This window comes from Embiotoca jacksoni, unplaced genomic scaffold (assembly GCF_022577435.1).
Source record: "Embiotoca jacksoni isolate LCO1_2020_lvr unplaced genomic scaffold, fEmbJac1.0.p SCAF_87, whole genome shotgun sequence".
Taxonomy (NCBI): Eukaryota; Metazoa; Chordata; class Actinopteri; family Embiotocidae; genus Embiotoca; species Embiotoca jacksoni.
In genome coordinates, this window is record NW_027185444.1 from 199,192 (window position 1) to 216,744 (window position 17,553).

At 40.4% G+C, this 17,553-nt stretch overlaps 1 protein-coding gene across 16 annotated transcripts in view; it reads left to right on the plus strand.

Annotated features, from left to right (window-relative positions):
* The window catches only part of kcnma1a (potassium large conductance calcium-activated channel, subfamily M, alpha member 1a), a 143,885-nt gene that overhangs the window by 69,770 nt on the left and 56,562 nt on the right, over positions 1-17,553 (plus strand). For all 16 annotated transcript variants that reach the window (XM_069139916.1, XM_069139917.1, XM_069139905.1 and 13 more), the window contains exons 4-7: positions 8,753-8,846; positions 9,559-9,670; positions 15,873-15,948; positions 16,424-16,499. In XM_069139916.1, coding sequence (XP_068996017.1) covers positions 8,753-8,846; positions 9,559-9,670; positions 15,873-15,948; positions 16,424-16,499 — 358 coding nt within the window. The remainder of the gene's footprint in view (positions 1-8,752; positions 8,847-9,558; positions 9,671-15,872; positions 15,949-16,423; positions 16,500-17,553) is intronic.

Consider the following 17,553-nt stretch of genomic DNA (forward strand, 5'->3'; position numbering starts at 1 on the left):
CCCCAGGGCATTGCCCTGATCTCTGTGTGCTCCCATTAAGCAAAGGCCCTCATCATCGTGATTAGCTCAAGCTTGTCACTTGAGTGTGTACATCCTCTCAGGGGGGCTACTGATCAAACCAAAGCAGGTCCATGCGACTCTGGAGGTTTTGACATCCTAAAGAGGGCCAGGCTTGTGCTACAGCGATGCTTTCACTACAGCAGCTGAAGCCTCTTGTGTGCTCTACACCAAGTGTTACTTGTCAGAGAGCCGAACTGATACTAGATCTTATTCAATTATTTGTTGCTATTTGCTGTAACATCTAATAGAAAAAGTTGCCAACGTCAAAATAATCTAGGTCATCTTGGACAAATGGTTATCAATTTGTCCACACTTTCCGACACAGGTAAACAATTTTAATCTCTGTTTTTGAATTTGTGAAGCCCATTTGATCCAAGAACAATCTGTGCAGGGACACAAATATTGACATACACTCGTCTTCTGATTATCTCCTTGTGTGTAGTGTTGCAAATGCATGCATCCATACACTACAGTGAACTGACTCCCATTCTTTACCCCGTGCTCACATGCTAAAAGTGCTCTAGAGACGTCCTTCTACTCCATCCAGCTTTTTTGCCACTAAATGTTAATGACTGAGGAATGAACAAGCGCAGACTTATAGGTCACCCCTTTAGTGGTGTGCAGTTACTCTACCAAATATTGAGGGTCTTATGGTACAGAGTCATGAACTATTCAGGGCTCAGTGGTTTGCCCCCCCCCCCCCCCCCCCCCCCCCCCTTCCCTTACAATCTGCTGTTTTGGCCATTGGATGAAGTGAACATCATTCTGAAATTGTCTGTGAAAAAGGCAACAGTAATGGGGAGGATTATGGTTCAGTCCCTGTGGTGACAGCGAGAAGAGACATGTGGTGGAATAAGTGCATGTGGGTTGGACCTCGGGAGGCTGGAGCTGCATGATGAGCTTTTATGTCCACTTCTGTGATGCACGGTAGCCCCTTGGGGCAGGGACACACTTACACGCTGGGTAAAACGCCTCGGAAAACGTACCTTTCTGGAGGCCGGGCACCAGTCTCCTAGGAGCTGTTTTGTCTCTACCTCTCTGCAGGTGGGATTTTCCTGGCATGAGTTTTGTTGGCCGATAGTCCGCAGCAAAAATCCACAGAAAAACACAGCAGAGCCTTCCGTGGAAGCAGGGAGACAGAGTTTAAAAGGAGGGAATTGTTAATTGGATGCCCTCCCAGTTGAGCACAGAGATTACTTGTCATTGACTTGGCAACCATGATGTTGTTAAGAGGACTGGTTTTTTTTTTTTGAATGAATATGTAGCTTCACTGAAAATGACTGTCCATCTGTTTGTTTTCACAAAGTGGTTGTTTACCACAGAGCACACGATAATGCATGATGAGGCACTGCCTTTTCTGTTCCTCTGCAGCAGACTTTACTTGCCAAAGTAATGCTATTTTGGTGATGTTTTCAATGGGAGGATACTGCGTCCTCTCCCGCCCACATCTGAATCTGCTTTAATACCTTGGCTCATCCCTCATCCTTCATCCCTTCTTTTTCCTCCTCTGTGCTCCCATGAAACAAAGAGGAATGTAGGACAAAGTCTCTGCAGGCTGCTCTTAAAGGGATGCCCTTGTTCCTGCTCCACTTCTGTTTCTATTTCTCTCCTCTCTCGATCCATCCATGTCACCCATGCAGACTTTTGCATGCGCACGCTTGCATAGTCACGTTAACTTTGCTAAAGCGCACGTGCACACGGACGCACAAACGTGATTTTGACTCGGTCTGAGAGGCCTCATAAGCAGCATCTTGTCCCTGTAACTCTATCATTAGTGTGAGATCAATGACAGCACTGAAAAAAGAAACAGTGCCTGATGACTAATTAATGGGGTAAGGTGAGAAATATGGCTGAGCTGAGAGACAGACTTGGCAGACTTTGTAGCGATGAAGGGTGGCCTATAGAAGGACCTCTCCTTCTGAGGGTGTTGACAGTACCTGCCTGGTTGCTGTGTCTGGATAGAAGACTTCAGTCTCATCTTAGATCAGAGAAGACCGTCTAACAATATAGTTGAAAACATTCCCAAGGGGCTTTGGATTTAATCCACAAACTGCAGCAGTAAAAAAAAAAAAAAAAGACTCATTTCAAAAGCTAATTTTCACTAATTTTCAAAAATCGAGCCTACTTGAGATTAAATACCATTTTATTAGCAGTAAAAAAAAAGACTAATTTCAAAAGCTAATTTTCAATAATTTTCAAAAATCGAGCCTACTTGAGATTAAATACCATTTTATTACTTTTACCCACACTTGCAGAGGGATTTTCACTCACTCTGGAAAACGAGAGAATCTTAAATGTCAACATCACATTCAGAGATAATAAGCTCTGTGAATGTTGTGGAACTTTACCTAAGGACTTTTATCATTATGCGCTAAAATGAAGCTTTTTAATTGCTTTTGATGTCTGAGCATGACCTGAGAACATTTCACGCCCCCAGAGTCTTGCTTAGCTTGCATGTGGAGAAGCTATACATTAATGTGATGGTATAACATGTTGGCCCTAAAGTGTCAGTCTAATGAGAGAGGAGTTTACCCTCTGATGCAGTGCATGAAACACTGATTAAGGTCTAATGAAATAAATTACTTGAGACATGATTAGTAGAGTCACTGCAATTTGTTTATCTCTTTGTTGATCAAAGTTACCATGGTAAATTGCTGTTGCAAAGGGCCTTTATATTACCATGGTGACTTTGAAAAACAAATTATTTTTTTTCCCCCCCTTCTTTTTCTAATATCCCGCAGTGCCGGGTTATTTTTAGACCACAGCGGGAGCCACTTCAAAACGCTCAGTTAATTTAACAAAGCCGGGATGATACTGAAATGTTTTAAGTGCCTTTGTGACGTTTTTAGGAATTTGTAGCCACAATGTCAGTTCAGGTCTTTCAGCTTGTGATCCCCTTTAATATTTTAGAAAAAGGGAAAAAAAAATAAATTAATGGATGTTGTTACCAAATGCTCCTGAGTGAGTTTATATCACTTTTACTTTATTCCAGGATTTACTATATGCCACTTTTAATATTTTCTGAGTCCTAGGGCGTGAATTTCTTTTCTTTATGAGGGGAGTTTGGTGATTTGTTTAATAATTACTTGATTAATGCATTATTTTCCTACTGCCTGAAGGTTATTTTACTTGAGGAGATCAAAATGCATTGATTAAATGACCTGAAAATAGACCAAATAAAACCTAGCACCACCAACTTCATTCGCTTGACAACATTTAACCAGTGTGTTGATAAGGACGTTCACTTTTGGCACCACAGCATTTTATCTCTTAATTTGTTTGTCTTCAAAAGAGGAGTGTTGTGATGCGTGTAATTTAGCGGTAACAGTGGCTTTGGAATAATTTAACCATACACACATTTCAGTGGGGTTCCTTTTTTTTTTTTTTTACCTTATTGTCCTTATTATACTATCATTTACTCTTTTTTCTCTCTAACTGAATTCACTACATGTTATTGTATGAAACTGTGTTTTCTCTTAGTGATGGGCTGTTTTCATTCACATACAGCTTCAGACTAAAATAGATAACGTGTTTGTAGAGGAGATGCCTGAAGCGGAGTGCAAGTCATTTGCATTCAGATGAAAAAATTTAGTTCTGTATTTTTAGCTTCCCAGGAGAGGTTTTATTTGCCCATTGCCCTTGTAGGTACGGAAGTATTTCTAATTTTAGTAATGGTGCCTTGACCTTAAATCAATCATAAAGGTACAAACCTTCTTTCTACTTTACCGCCCCCGCCCTGCATGTACGTGTCCCTTATATGTATATGCAGTACTCTCCGGAGGAATACTGCATTTAAAGTCGGACATTCAAATATCATCCTCAATGCATTACTATTTTTCTGTTTTATTGTACGTATTGATTGAAAGTGTTGTTTTGCATACTAAATAATCGGACTATGAATATGTAACAATCCAAGATGCCTATGAGCTTACAAGAGCGGTAAGACATTTCTGGAAGAATGACTCAGATTTGGTGTGTGTTGCACTGCGATTGTGAGCATTAGTCAAGCTGGCAGCAGTGTGTTGATGCTGTTTTCTCAGGGGGGAAACCTTGCTGTTGTTCCTGCAGTTAGCCAAGGTCATGTGCAGGCTAACGAAGGACTGGCTCGTGCTGACTGACTGTAGGTGCACAGGACTATTTTTAGGACATCATCATCAACACACTCTGTTGCCCTTGAGAACAAATTAGTTCTGGTTGTGTTTTTTTCAGAGGCAGAGTTCCTGGTCAGAGGAGGTTGAAGGTGGGCAAGTATTTGATGTCCTGAAATAGACTTACATGCTCTGCAGGTCTCCCCTTAAGCGATCGTGGCTCTGCCCTGTGTGTAGACATGTATGTACGTTAGTGCGAGCTTAGCTAATAAGCAGAGGACTAGTGGGATGCGGGCATTCACCAAGTGACACATAAGAGTCCAAGAGTTTAAACTCAGGAATTTCAGAGCAATTTCACTGTGAGTTTGAAGAACAAAACATGTTTACACGTAGGTCCTCCACCCTTTCTCTCTCTAGCTTTTTATATCTTCCGCTCTTCTTCCTATGTCACTACCTGTCTTCTTTCCTTATCTAAACTCTACATTTCTTTCTTTCTTTCTTTCTTTCTTTCTTTCTTTCTTTCTTTCTTTCTTTCTTTCTTTCTTTCTTTCTTTCTTTCTTTCTTTCTTTCTTTCTTTCTTTCTTTCTTCCTCTCTCTGTCCCTCTCTTGTCTTCTCTTCCTGTCAGGCAGGATGGTGTAACCCCAGGCAGTGCCTGGGCTTAAGGAGTAATAAGAACTGTAGTGGGCAGATCTATTTTCTGCGGGACACTTGACTGCATGTGACCAGGAATCCCTTGTGATTGCAGAGTGTGAAGTGACATTGAAAGCAGGAATCAGGATTTTGTCTTGTCTTACATGCTCTTGGTGAAGGAAGGCGACACAGATAGTGGGACTCAATAAGAGAAAGATCTTCACAGTACAATGAAATCCAATACAAAAGCTGTGCAAAGCATAACACATTACACAAAGCGTATTATGCTTTTTGTTCAGTTGTTCAGATTTTGCATGAAGTTATTTGCTACTTCATTTCGGATGTAAAAGTCAGAAGTGCCACACTCGGACATTCACACCGGCCTTCTTAGTTGCTGCAATGACACCGGACTTTGCTAATGAATTATCCAAAGTGATTTATGTTAGGATTTATTTATTAAGACCATGGTTTTTGCAAATGTATTGTGTTATATATAATTGGGCAGCACAATGGTGCAGTGGTTAACGCTGTCAGGTTTTGGCTTTGAACGTTAGTTGGCATTTGAAGACGGAGCCTGTTGCATTAGCTCCGCCCACCCTCTCAGTGAAACAGCCACTGCTAGGTGAAGAAAAATTGCTTTACTATCTGTGCGTTGTTTGTGATTTTTCCCAGGTACGGCGTCACTAACACCCAGCTTGTTCAGATCTTCATACCGCAAATTCAGGGACTTTTATCAGCGGGCCACAGGCTCAAACACTGTTGTGTTACCTCATTCGGCGATAGATAAGACATTTTGTTTGAGATTATTTAAATTTTTTAACCTGCATGCATTTATTTTTTTAAAGCTACTTTAGAGAAGTTTGACAAGCTGTTAACACAACATTGGCATACAGTATTATCACCTTTTATAATTGTCAGGAAAACTAGCCGGCCCTTGAGCCGCTAAATACTCCACAAAGTTCACCAAGTAATTCCTCACTTTGTCGGCCTTTCCCTGGTGCTGGCAGGTAGTGTACTGTCAGCTTTTTAGCTGAAAGCAGCTGCCTGCCGTGGCTGGAAATGAGGTTGATGTGAGCTGTGTTATTGATTAGTGCAGCTTTAAATTAAATACAAATGCTTTCAAATTTTGCTTTCAAATTAACAGGTGAAAGATGTCTCACTATTAAGCGATCTGAGTGTAGGTGATGCTCTACGTATACAGTACATGTAAATCCATGTATTTGCTCATCTGTGTGTGGGATTTTGTCTGAGAAAGTACTTATCTTGATGCAGGTATGACTTGCCGTAGTCAACTCTTTATTTTTTTCTTTCACTGCTTGGGAAGCTCTCCCATGCTGTACCGATGTAGCCGTTAAGTAAGTGAGGTTTATTTGTATGTCACCTTTCACAGATATAAAATCACAGAGTGCTTCGCAATAATAAAACAGCCCACAAACAGCACGACTAAAAATGACTAAATTCAAGTTCTTGGAGTGTAGCCATTGTGTTGTCTTATCAAGCCAAATCAAGCCAAATTCAGTGACCCACACTGGCCCTGCTGTGCGCCGCCATGTTCCCTCTCTGTTATCGAGAACGCTGTGGGTCACATGACTGTAGATGAGCGGTTGTTTAGAATTAGGCCAGAGCTGAGCCCAAGGGGAAATACCACAGTGACCACTCCAAATGGTGTCTTCAGTATGCACCATCTGTGTGTGTGTGTGTGTGTGTGTGTGTGTGTGTGTGTGTGTGTGTGTGTGTGTGTGTGTGTGTGTGTGTGTGTGTGTCTGTCTGTCTGTCTGTCTATGGGTGTTTAGGCTTATGTGCTTGTGCATCGACTTGCACGGCGGTTCATAAGCGTCAGCTGAGGTTTCTAATCAGTTTTTGGAGTGAGGGGAGATGAGCGCAGCGTTTAAATGCGTGCGAGGCCTGGTTCAACCTGGCGGCCATATCTAGAGAAAAAAAAATTACCGCAGGAATATTGTGCATACTTAGGCAGGATGTATGATTCATGACAGGGTTGTAAGCTTGTTTAGTTTGATGCTCATAGACTCACATAGAGACTCTTTTCTGGTGGCTAAATAATTGAGCATTTTCCCCAGATCGATGTGAAGTCCTTTGAAGGGTGAGAGGCGAGTTAACGTCTGTCCAGAGGCTGATGGCACATTATCAGTAAATGCCTTTGAGACAAATAAAATCATTTTTTAAAAACAATTGCTGCATAATCCAGCCTCATTCTGTTCATCTTGGCACCGGGACGGAGTTTTATATCATCTTAATCACATCAGTCCTTAGGATATGCTCAAGACAGGCCACACACTCATGAATTAGAAGTTGGATCATCCTCTTCGAGCAATCTGTATTCTCTGGGATGTCTGTACTCAGTCAACCGTTATAACGGAGCGTCATGTGATGAAATGTCTGATGTTAACTGAAAGATGATTAAGCCTCAATCCCCTCAACCTCTGGAGGTTCTCATTATGCAGGAAACTCTATTCTGAATCTCACACTGCGTCCCTATGCGCTCCGTGCATACAGATGTATACTTTAACGTTTAATTTGATCGTATAGGACTTGTAACTGTATACTCTTGTAATAGCGTTGTGCGTGTGTGTGTGTTCCCTTGTCAGTCTATAAATTCCCAAAGGGTGCCTATAGGCAGCCAAACCACTATACATATTTATGCTTTTCCCACACTGGGATTTCCTTATTATTCTGGGAGCAAAATGATATCGGCCCTTGACCAAGTGAAGAATGGGGTGTGCACACTGCCTGTTATTGTTTTTGTTGTGAGCACCCACTTGCTAATGGTTCATCATCACATGGTAAATATGAAGATGGATGATGTGACAGACCAGACAGATCACAGCTCATTTATCATCATCTGGCTTTTTTTTTTTTTTTTTTTTAAAGCAACACCAGGGGAGCTATTGCAGTCTCTTTGCAGTCTCTTCATATGAAGGGATAACTTTTGGAATATTTGTGTTTGACAGACTCTGAATAATGTATGCATGCTGAAAGTGCTGTCACATCAAAGCAACTACCAGTTTCATTTTATTTTCAGCTGTTTCATCTGTATGTGACTGACTTCACAGCTTTCATCTCACCCTATGGCCCCCTAGGGATCGGTGGAGGAACTGCAGGGTGTCATTGAAACTCAAACTGGTATCAGTAAATTGGTATTAATGAATAATCTCATTTAAAGACAATGTTTCTAAGTCCATATTTTGATCAAATTATTTTACATTCGTCGACTGGTGGTGTCTCCGTATCTGTAAAAGTATTACTGGCAAGCATTGGTCAGTTTAGTCTGCTGTCATTGGTCAGCGTCATTTGACCTTGACAGCTTCAAGCTGGCTGTTGTTACCAAAGCAGTTTCCCATCAGTCCTGTGAGCTGAGCTGAGGAACCGAGGTGATCAGAATCAGGCCATATATGGCTAAAGAACAAAAAAAAGACAATTTATAGCAAAAACTTCAGATTATCCTGGTATTTAAAGGTGAAAGATAAACCATAATCTTTTGGTGAAATCATATTTTGATATGATCAGTGTTTTTGTTTTACCAAATTATGTTGGTTCATTTTAACTAAATAAATATTGATTGAAAACTGAATAAAGTGAAATTTCACTCATATTTTTGTTTTATATGCTCTGACTGATATAATGCATTTCCATTTCATACAGGTTGTCACATTGAGCAGGAGTCTGATGTTATTTTGCATATATTACGCATATTGTGACAAATATGCAAAATATTGTTTTTAATATTGATTTCACCCACATTACTTGCTCATTAACCTGCTGGAAAAAACAAACAAAGAAAAGATGTCAAGAAATTACATTCTTTTAATGGAAATAATGGAAAGGTCTGCAGTATTTACCACTTGTGTGTTTAGAATAGGAAAAGAGATGGAAGAACCTTCTCTACTGTAACGGTAATAGAGTCTTTCCCCTCGTAATAATGTTCTTTTCTCTCCTTCTGTCTCTGCTCTCCAGTCCTATAGAATCCTGCCAGAACTTCTACAAAGATTTCACGTTACAGATCGATATGGCCTTCAACGTCTTCTTCCTTCTTTACTTTGGCCTGCGGGTAAGCTGGCACACGTGCATGCATGCTCAGTCATGCACACAAGCATACACTCAGTCATACATGCATAATGCTGTGCACACTTATGGCCAATACATACTATTAAATGCAGTGGCACGAACAATATGCACAGTTATGTAGGCATTGTTTTACATACTGATCATTAAAATCTGCAGCATCCGACAGAAAGATCCTCTATGCTTGTTGTTCTCATTAATGCACAACACCCCAGTTTAATGATTTTCTTTTCCTAATTTACCATAAACAATAAAATATTTTCATTTTCAAATTTTTGTAGAAAAATAATAATTTGAGGCTCAACATTCTTAAAGGTCAACTAACTATACTTATACATAAGCAGTCACCCAACTAAGTTGTCTACGAATTCTCCCATAGCATGCCTTTGGTTTAGGCTGACACTGTTGTAATGATGTTGCTAGCATGGCTGTCATGCCACAGCAGCATTGCAGTGGCGCAAACGCAAGTTGACATCCTGAATAAATGAATAAATAAACTCATAAGCTGCTTACACCACTAACTGTTTGCATGACTCAGCAAGTGGGGTGAAGCGTTTGTCATTTTATATAGGATGTCAGCGTTGACAAAGGGAGACACAGCAGTTTTGCATGTCGGAGTGATGGTGTCTTCGTCTAACATTAAAATTCAGTTGTCATTTTGAATGCCATCTTTGTTTTTTGTTTCTTTTTCTTGATAGTTTATAGCAGCCAATGACAAACTGTGGTTCTGGCTGGAGGTCAACTCAGTGGTCGACTTCTTCACCGTTCCTCCTGTGTTTGTCTCCGTCTACCTAAACAGAAGCTGGCTTGGTAAGTTTGCTTTGTGCTCTTTCTTTCTGTGACTTTCACACTCCGTTTCATGAATCCGTTGTTTAGCTCAAACTGTACAGCCTTGTCACTTCTTGCTTTCTTTCACCATTTTTAAAATTTTCTCACTCCTGGTTTAAAAAAAAAAAAGAAAAAAGATTTTGCCCTCTATCTTTGCATGTCACCCCTCCTTTTATCACTCCCCATCTCTCTATTTGCCTCCCTGTCCCACCCCTCTATTTCCCCATTACTGGGAGCATGTCTCTGAGGCCCTCTTGCTTGGAGCTGCAGTCAACTTTCACTCATCATTGAAAGTGACAGGGCTGGGTTCCTCTGATGTTTCAGGGAACACAGACACAGCTGAGTGGATGGACTAATGATAGTCAAAGTGACTCAGAATGAGGCTGTGGTTCTGTCTGTCTGTCTGTCTGTCTGTCTGTCTGTCTCTGTGTGTGTGTTTTTGTGCTTTAGATTCATTAGTAATCGCTGTGTTGAGGCGTTGCACCTGGAATACCTCACAGCGGTCCATAACTGCCATCTAATGAGCTTATTCACACCCATGCAAAAAATGCACACACAAATGCATGCGTTATGCCTATACACACTTCTACACACACACACACACACACACACACACACACACACACACACACACACACACACACACACACACACACACACACACACACACACACACACACACACTCTTGCATGAGCAAACTGGAAAACACCCTAACCTGCATTACATAACGACCTACTTTTCTCACTGTGTTCAGAGTGTTGTGACCTAAATTACACTGCAGTAAAAAGAGTTTCTTTGTAGGTGTGTTCTTTTTTGGGTGCACTGCCACTCTACTTTTAAAACCCGTATAGAGGAAGCAGCGTTTGTGAGTGTGTCGTTGGACCACTAAGACTGTTAAGTCAGAATGCAACGCCATAGTAGAAGTTTATAAAACACTCCATAATAAACAGAAATATAAACTTCTATGAAGCTAAACACTGACATCTAGCTTTCCTTTAAGATACGTTTAAATTCAATTGCTGTTACTTTTCCTTTTTTTTTTTTTTCAACAACCTCAAACTTAATGCTGTAATTTTTGCCAAACAGTCCTATTGGCAATAGGCTGATATCACAGGTAAATATTTAAATCAATCATAGGTTAATTCAGTTTAGCAGCATCAGTATCAGGTTCCTCATCCAGTGCTCAAACAGAGCAGAGCCATTGATATTACTATTTGGAACATCTGTTCTTTTTGCCAAAACATCTGTAACAGTCTGATGGGGAAGGAAACATGAGCAATTAGTTGACCACACAGATTTTCTTCTTGTTTTTCCATTTCGAATCACTAAATCTGTGAAGTAGTGCTAAACTGTGAATGTCTGATCTCCGAGTTGATGAAGGCTTCTTAAGAAGCTCACAGTGGCCCATGAATTTCACAGGGAACAAGCTGTGTAATGAATTAGATATGGTTGAGTCAAGTAATCTGGCTTCTGCTATTCATGACGCAAGGTGTCCTCATCTCATCCCATGAAAAACTGTCAGTGTTGGGGCCTTGATGAGGATGATGAAAGACTGAGAAATGGGGGTCTGTCTGCCGCCCGATATTCTGCAGCGAATAATTACCTGTGATTATTAAATATCATGCATTTGGACTTGATGTAGAAAGCAAAGACACCTTCATATACAAACCAGCTGCAGTGAGTTGTTGTGTATAAACAAAATATGAATATATTGTTTTTGAGAGATGCCCTAGATTCCAGAGCTGTTCATTTGCATTTCTGTATTTATTATTTTGAAAAGGGCGGAATCTTGACGACTATTTTTGCAACGATGACATATCAGGTGGCATTACCTTTTAAACATTTGAGCGTGTTTATTTTTTGCATTGGACATATATAACCACAGTATAGAAACAGAACTCCCACGGGCACAAGTTAAATTTGCTGGTCATGTTCTTGTCAGTGTTTTAAAGGCTACGTAAAGTGCTGCAAAGCCTCAGTTATAAAATTAACAGTGTGAAGATGGATGGATATGTTGTACCCTAACAGGCTTTTGATAGCTTTCAGAATACTGATGGTGCACTGCAAGTGTCTGTTAAAATTCAGGCTCGGACTAGGAGAGAAATCATGATTAGCTGCTTGTATCCTGTGTTATTATGGGAATTAAGCCTTATGGTAGGATTTTGCGACGGGGAAAATAAGTTTAATTGACATACGAGTCCGAAAGTAAAAGGTGTAGTGCTCTGCTTTCAGATGGTAACCTACACTTGCCCCCTATATCTGTCTTCAAGCCTGACAGGGCCATAATGGACTAATCCATAATTGGTGCTACTTTCATTTAGTTAAATGTATATACAGTTCCTTAACAGGCTTTGTCAGAGGAAACCAGGGTGGTTGTTAAGAATGTGTATTGTCCTCTTCACTCCCAATGGATTAGTTAATCTTTTCTTTCCATTCACAGCTCGGGAATACACACCAGACGCAGTGTAATACATCATAATTACACTACCTCTCGTTTCACTCCATAAGCTGTGGTCCTGCATGAGGAGGCCGTCGCAGATCCAGTGGAAGCCTGCTCAGTTAATAAAAAAGACCACTAATAGGAGTTCTGCCCTGTGCTGGGTGGTATGAGTACTCGCCCACTCTGCAGCCAAGGGACTATATGCTGTGTGCATTTCAAGTCATGTTCTCTCTGCTTCTACAAATTGGACATTGATTAAGAGGAGGAGAAGACTGCGTGGCTAATGTGAGAGTGCATGTAGCGTTCTTCCCTGGAAAAAGGAATTAATCTCCTTTAACTACTTGAATTTATAGCATCTCTCCCAGGAGAGGCCTCGCAGTGTGCTTTAGCATGTTTTCTGTTCGAAAGACGCTCGTAGATCTTGTGGCCACTGAGCCTCTCAACTTTCACACCCTTCGAGTTAACCCCACGTCTTCCTACAGTCATTTCAAACCACAGAGAAACGCATTGTTGCTTTGGATTCTTTCAATAATCAAAGTAAGCTAATTGTTAAAAATTTGATTATTGCGAGTTGTATCAATCAGTGGAACAGAATGACAACCTAAATGTTGTTGAAGCTGCACTGCTGTTGAGAGTGTGGTAGCCCTCAAGCACGACTTTTTATACCAACCTGCTACTGCCTCCTGGTGGTAGATTAGTATATGGTTTGTGGATCCCTTGTGTTTTCCTGCTGAAAGAGGCTTACAGTACCTGACATGGGCATGAGAGCATGGGCCTTATATGGCCCTCCGGCCGCTGGCAAGAACCCTACGTGTACATTCAGTGGAGGGACACTAATTTGTGGGAGGTTTAAGCCTCTTTGCTATAGCCTGGCTGTGTTGTGATGTATTGCACGTTGCATTACTGAACAGGCAGCGAGTGACCAGTTCGGTCAAAATGCGTAGTTGGGGTTAAATGTACGTATCGATTTGTTTGTGCCGCCCATGCTGCTATTACTGAATGAGCAGTAAGTAAGAGTGGTCTGGATGCGAGCTGAGTGTCTGTGTGCTTAGAGCAGTGTAGCATCATATAATCTAATCCTGGCTCGGTTGACTCTCAGTATTATCCCAGATGAACCTTCCCAGACCCCTGATTGATAAAAGGTCCCAGTAGGCTACCCTGCCAGAACATGTGACAGAGAGGCCATACTCTGGCTTGCAAAGCCTCAATGAAGTAAGAGTGGGCACTGAACCAGGAAAACCCTTTTTGAATGAGCATCTGGCGAGCTGACACGTGTGTGTATGTGATTGTGTGTGTGTGTGTGTGTGTGTGTGTGTGTGTGTGTGTGTGTGTGTGTGTGCGTGTGTGTGTGAGAGAGATAGTTATGTGTGCAGGAGGTTTTGGCATGTGTGGGAAATATATTTTCTCATACATGAACACGTGCTAAAGAGACCAGAGTTTCAGTGAGAGCTTGTAAACACATGCAAACACAAGCACACATTACTATGCACGTGAGGACGAAGAGTATATTTCTTCTTTGTAGGCAAATACGTGTTTTATGTCGTAGGGCCAATTCTTTTGCCTCCTTTTGGGAGGTGAGGCCTCAGATGTGATGATGTGAACAGATATTTGTCCAACAAAATGTTGAACGCAAGACACACAACGACACACACAAATGTTCAGTATCACCCAAACACAAACGCTTCACAGTATCACTGTGTTTGGTGGGTATTTGTGCTCCGAATGCCAGATTTGCAGATTAGATGTTGATGTTATTTTATTTTTCTGTCAAAACAAACAACCTTCCATCCACTGCTTTTTTTTTTTTTTTTCTCATTTCTAAATGATTTATGTTGTAAGTCCAACACAAAATCGCACATAAAATATCCACCGCAATCGACCAAACATACATGTTCAATGACTGAAAAGGAGCTAGGAGAAGAAAAGATTTACTGTTTGTTACTTGCCTTTTCTCAAAATTAAACACACGCACACACGCACACACACACACACACACACACACACACACACACACACACACACACACACACACACACACACACACACACACAGTAAATGTTTAGCTTTTCTTTCTTACTTACGTTTTGCTATAAAATATTAGCGCAGAAAACATACACATACATTATTAATAAAGTCCCCTAAATAAATATCCATCATGTTTTGATGTTGGAAAGATGTGTGCGTGTTTGAGTGGAGATTTAGATGCTGTTTGATGATCTGATGAGCTCTTTGTTTGAAGCTTACTGAGGCCTTTACCTTTCACTCGCTCTATTTTGTTTCTTCTACTAATTTTGTATGAATATACACAAGCACCACAGATTCAAACATGGTACCTACCAAAGAGTGGATCCCTAATCTGAGTTGTTTGAACATTCCCTGTGAAAACAGGACACTCATTTTAAAGAGAGGATTATTGTTTTTTTGTTCAGCATTATTTTCATCTCTACTAATCCGTGGCAGGTTTCATACACTTTTGAAAATTTAGTTTAACACTGCTGTGTGTTGATGGGGACAAAGCTTTACAAAGGGTTAATATTAAAGCACCAAAAGGGGTGGGAGAAAGGTAAATCTGTTTAGGTTGCAGGGATTAAAGGCACCTTATCACAAATGAGAAAAAAACACCTATATTAGAGCTGACATTTTGCTCACAGAGACACTCTCTGATATGACTGACATGATGAGAAAACCTATTCAGCTCTAGCTGTTTTTTTCGAGCTCTTCTCGCTGCAGTGCGACCACTGATTCAAACGTATTTAGAGGTGTTTGCTTTACAAGGGACCTTCAACTTTGGATGTGGACTATTAAGGACGATTTGCTGTCTTCAGAAAAGTAGAATCTCGCTTGCGTTGTCATTGTACAAGGAATCATCGCTGAATTTTCAAATACTAGATCTTAAATATTTTGGATTGGAAAAAATTGTATTCCCGGCTCGATCAGAAAGGAATTTCTTGGACAGGATTTAGTCTAAAACAATGATTCCTCCGAAGTTGCTTGTGTACCGTCATACACAGCGTGCGGCCAGTGACATTAATTTGGACCCTCACCAAGGAACGTGGCGGCGAAAGAAGTCCTGTGGCGAACTTTTTCAGAATGGGTACAGGGTGAGGCAGGGCCACCATGGGCAGGAGGAAAAGGAGAGGCAGACTGGGTTTTACCATTCAGTTTGGTCCTGCTTACACATCCTCTCCAACTGGGGTAAGAACATTAGTTTCGAATCTACATACATGAATTTGTTCAGTGGTCCGAATGGCCTGTTTCGTGACAAGCATATGGCCACTACGTGCATATGGCAGGTAGTAATCTGACTGTAGAGATCATCTCAGGAGGAATTTGCTTCAGTTTTGTCACACAAGGCAGAGACATGAGTACACACATGTTCAGTAGGATCAGGCGTGTTATGTAAAGTGACAATGAGGCAGATTTCACATTGTTCTATAATCCTTCAGAGAGCTGCTTTTGGATCCAGATGGAGGCTCGTGCCACATAATGCTCCTGTAACTTGTTTGAATGCATCAATAAATCCTGAACTAAAGTGTATTGTTTTTTTGTGTTATTGTGTATTACAGGATAACAAGTGCATTGTATGTTGCAGGGCTTTGCCTAAATGCTGTAGAAAATGTGTGCCATATTGTCCAACTGACAGATTTTTTTTTTTCCCACAGGTTACATTTCTCTGTCTGCCGTAGTACATCACCTGCTGATCCTCACCTTCTCTCTCTCTTTCTGTTTTTTCTTTCACTCAGGTTTAAGATTCCTGAGAGCGCTAAGATTGATACAGTTCTCAGAAATTTTACAGTTCTTGAATATCTTGAAAACAAGGTAAGAATAATTTTTCCCACACTACAGCAGCATCTTCACTATTATAATCATCCCAGTAACTAACAATGTGGCTGATTTGCTCCACAAAAACTGTAGGAACACTTCATTTTAAGCTCTGTATATAAAGTCGTATTAACCATATCAATTCATATTAATCCTCATGTTTTAAGTGAATTTTATGAGGTACAATAGTTATTTTTATACAATAAACATTATATACTAAAGATTTAGTCCCAGTCTGTGTAACGCTGGGCTTTTATGTTCCTTTTCTTCATTTTATAGTGCACTTTTCTTATGTTTTTGTTTATTTATATGCCCGCTATCTACTCATGTCTTTTCTCAACCACCCTAGCTGTAAAGGTTATTGTCAGTTAGGCCATAGCGGATCCTGTTGTTACTTTCATGAGCTCACAAATCTCTGGGTTTCTGTCAGCGTGGTCTTTGGGAGTTTTATGATTCTTCTTCTTCTACCCAGCAACTCCATCAAGCTGGTGAACCTATGTTCCATCTTCATAAGCACATGGCTCACAGCTGCTGGATTCATACATTTGGTAAGTGGATAGATGTGAGGGCCAGTGGGGTCCATCGATTACTGAACCTGAAAGGAAGGTATTGCAAATAACTGACCGATACATCACATAAGTGACACCCAGTACCCTCCTGAGTCTCATGGTCCACTCTTATTATTTTGTCGAAGAATTATTTGACTATACAATAAATTGCAATTAGGGATGCATGGAGCAAATTATTTCTCTCCCAATAATACTTATTTAACTAATGGTATCTGCCGACATCAAGCACTGATCTGATACATCTGATTTGTTTTTTAAAATCACAAATCTGTATACGTCATTACATGAAACCTATTTTAATCATTTTTATGTAATGTGAGTCCAGGGCACTAAAACTAAGTACGATTTTGTACATGACTGAAAAGTTGACTGCAAAAACACAGAATTTTAACAGATGTTAACGCAGAAACTTAAAGTTTACTTAAAGTTACTCCCATATGCAACTAAATCCTACAAACTGCTACTTTAATGCGCATGAGTCATATTATGACCAAACGATCGGTGTATCCCAATTATGTAGTCGTAAAAACAAGGAGGGTAAAATGTAACCAGCTGTAAGAAGGCAAACAACTACCAGTTTATGTGTGCATGAATCAACTGCGACGAAATGCAGAGATCAATTCAGATTTTAATACCGAATTTCGACCTAGTATTTCTATGTGATCTTTACCAGGATACGTTATTTGGATTGTGACATCTGACTCATGAGTCTACCCACTCACACCTGGTATTAAAATACATTTTAGTTATCTTGATTGAGCCCACACTTTGATTCAGTTTCAATATTCAAATTAAGTCGGTGTGTCTGGCTGACTTGTCAACAAACATGTCACAGCTCAGTTCAAGGAAAGCAATGCGGGCTCTGTTTTTTTTTTCCACATTACTTCTACTACCTGTAGTTATTGTCAAGTTTACTTGTGACAGCAGGAAACCCGGGGTTAAATAACCTTTCAATTTATGGGACTGATATTTTTTACTCATAATATAGTCATGCCGTATGGATCGCATTTACATCAAGCTGAGAACATTAACA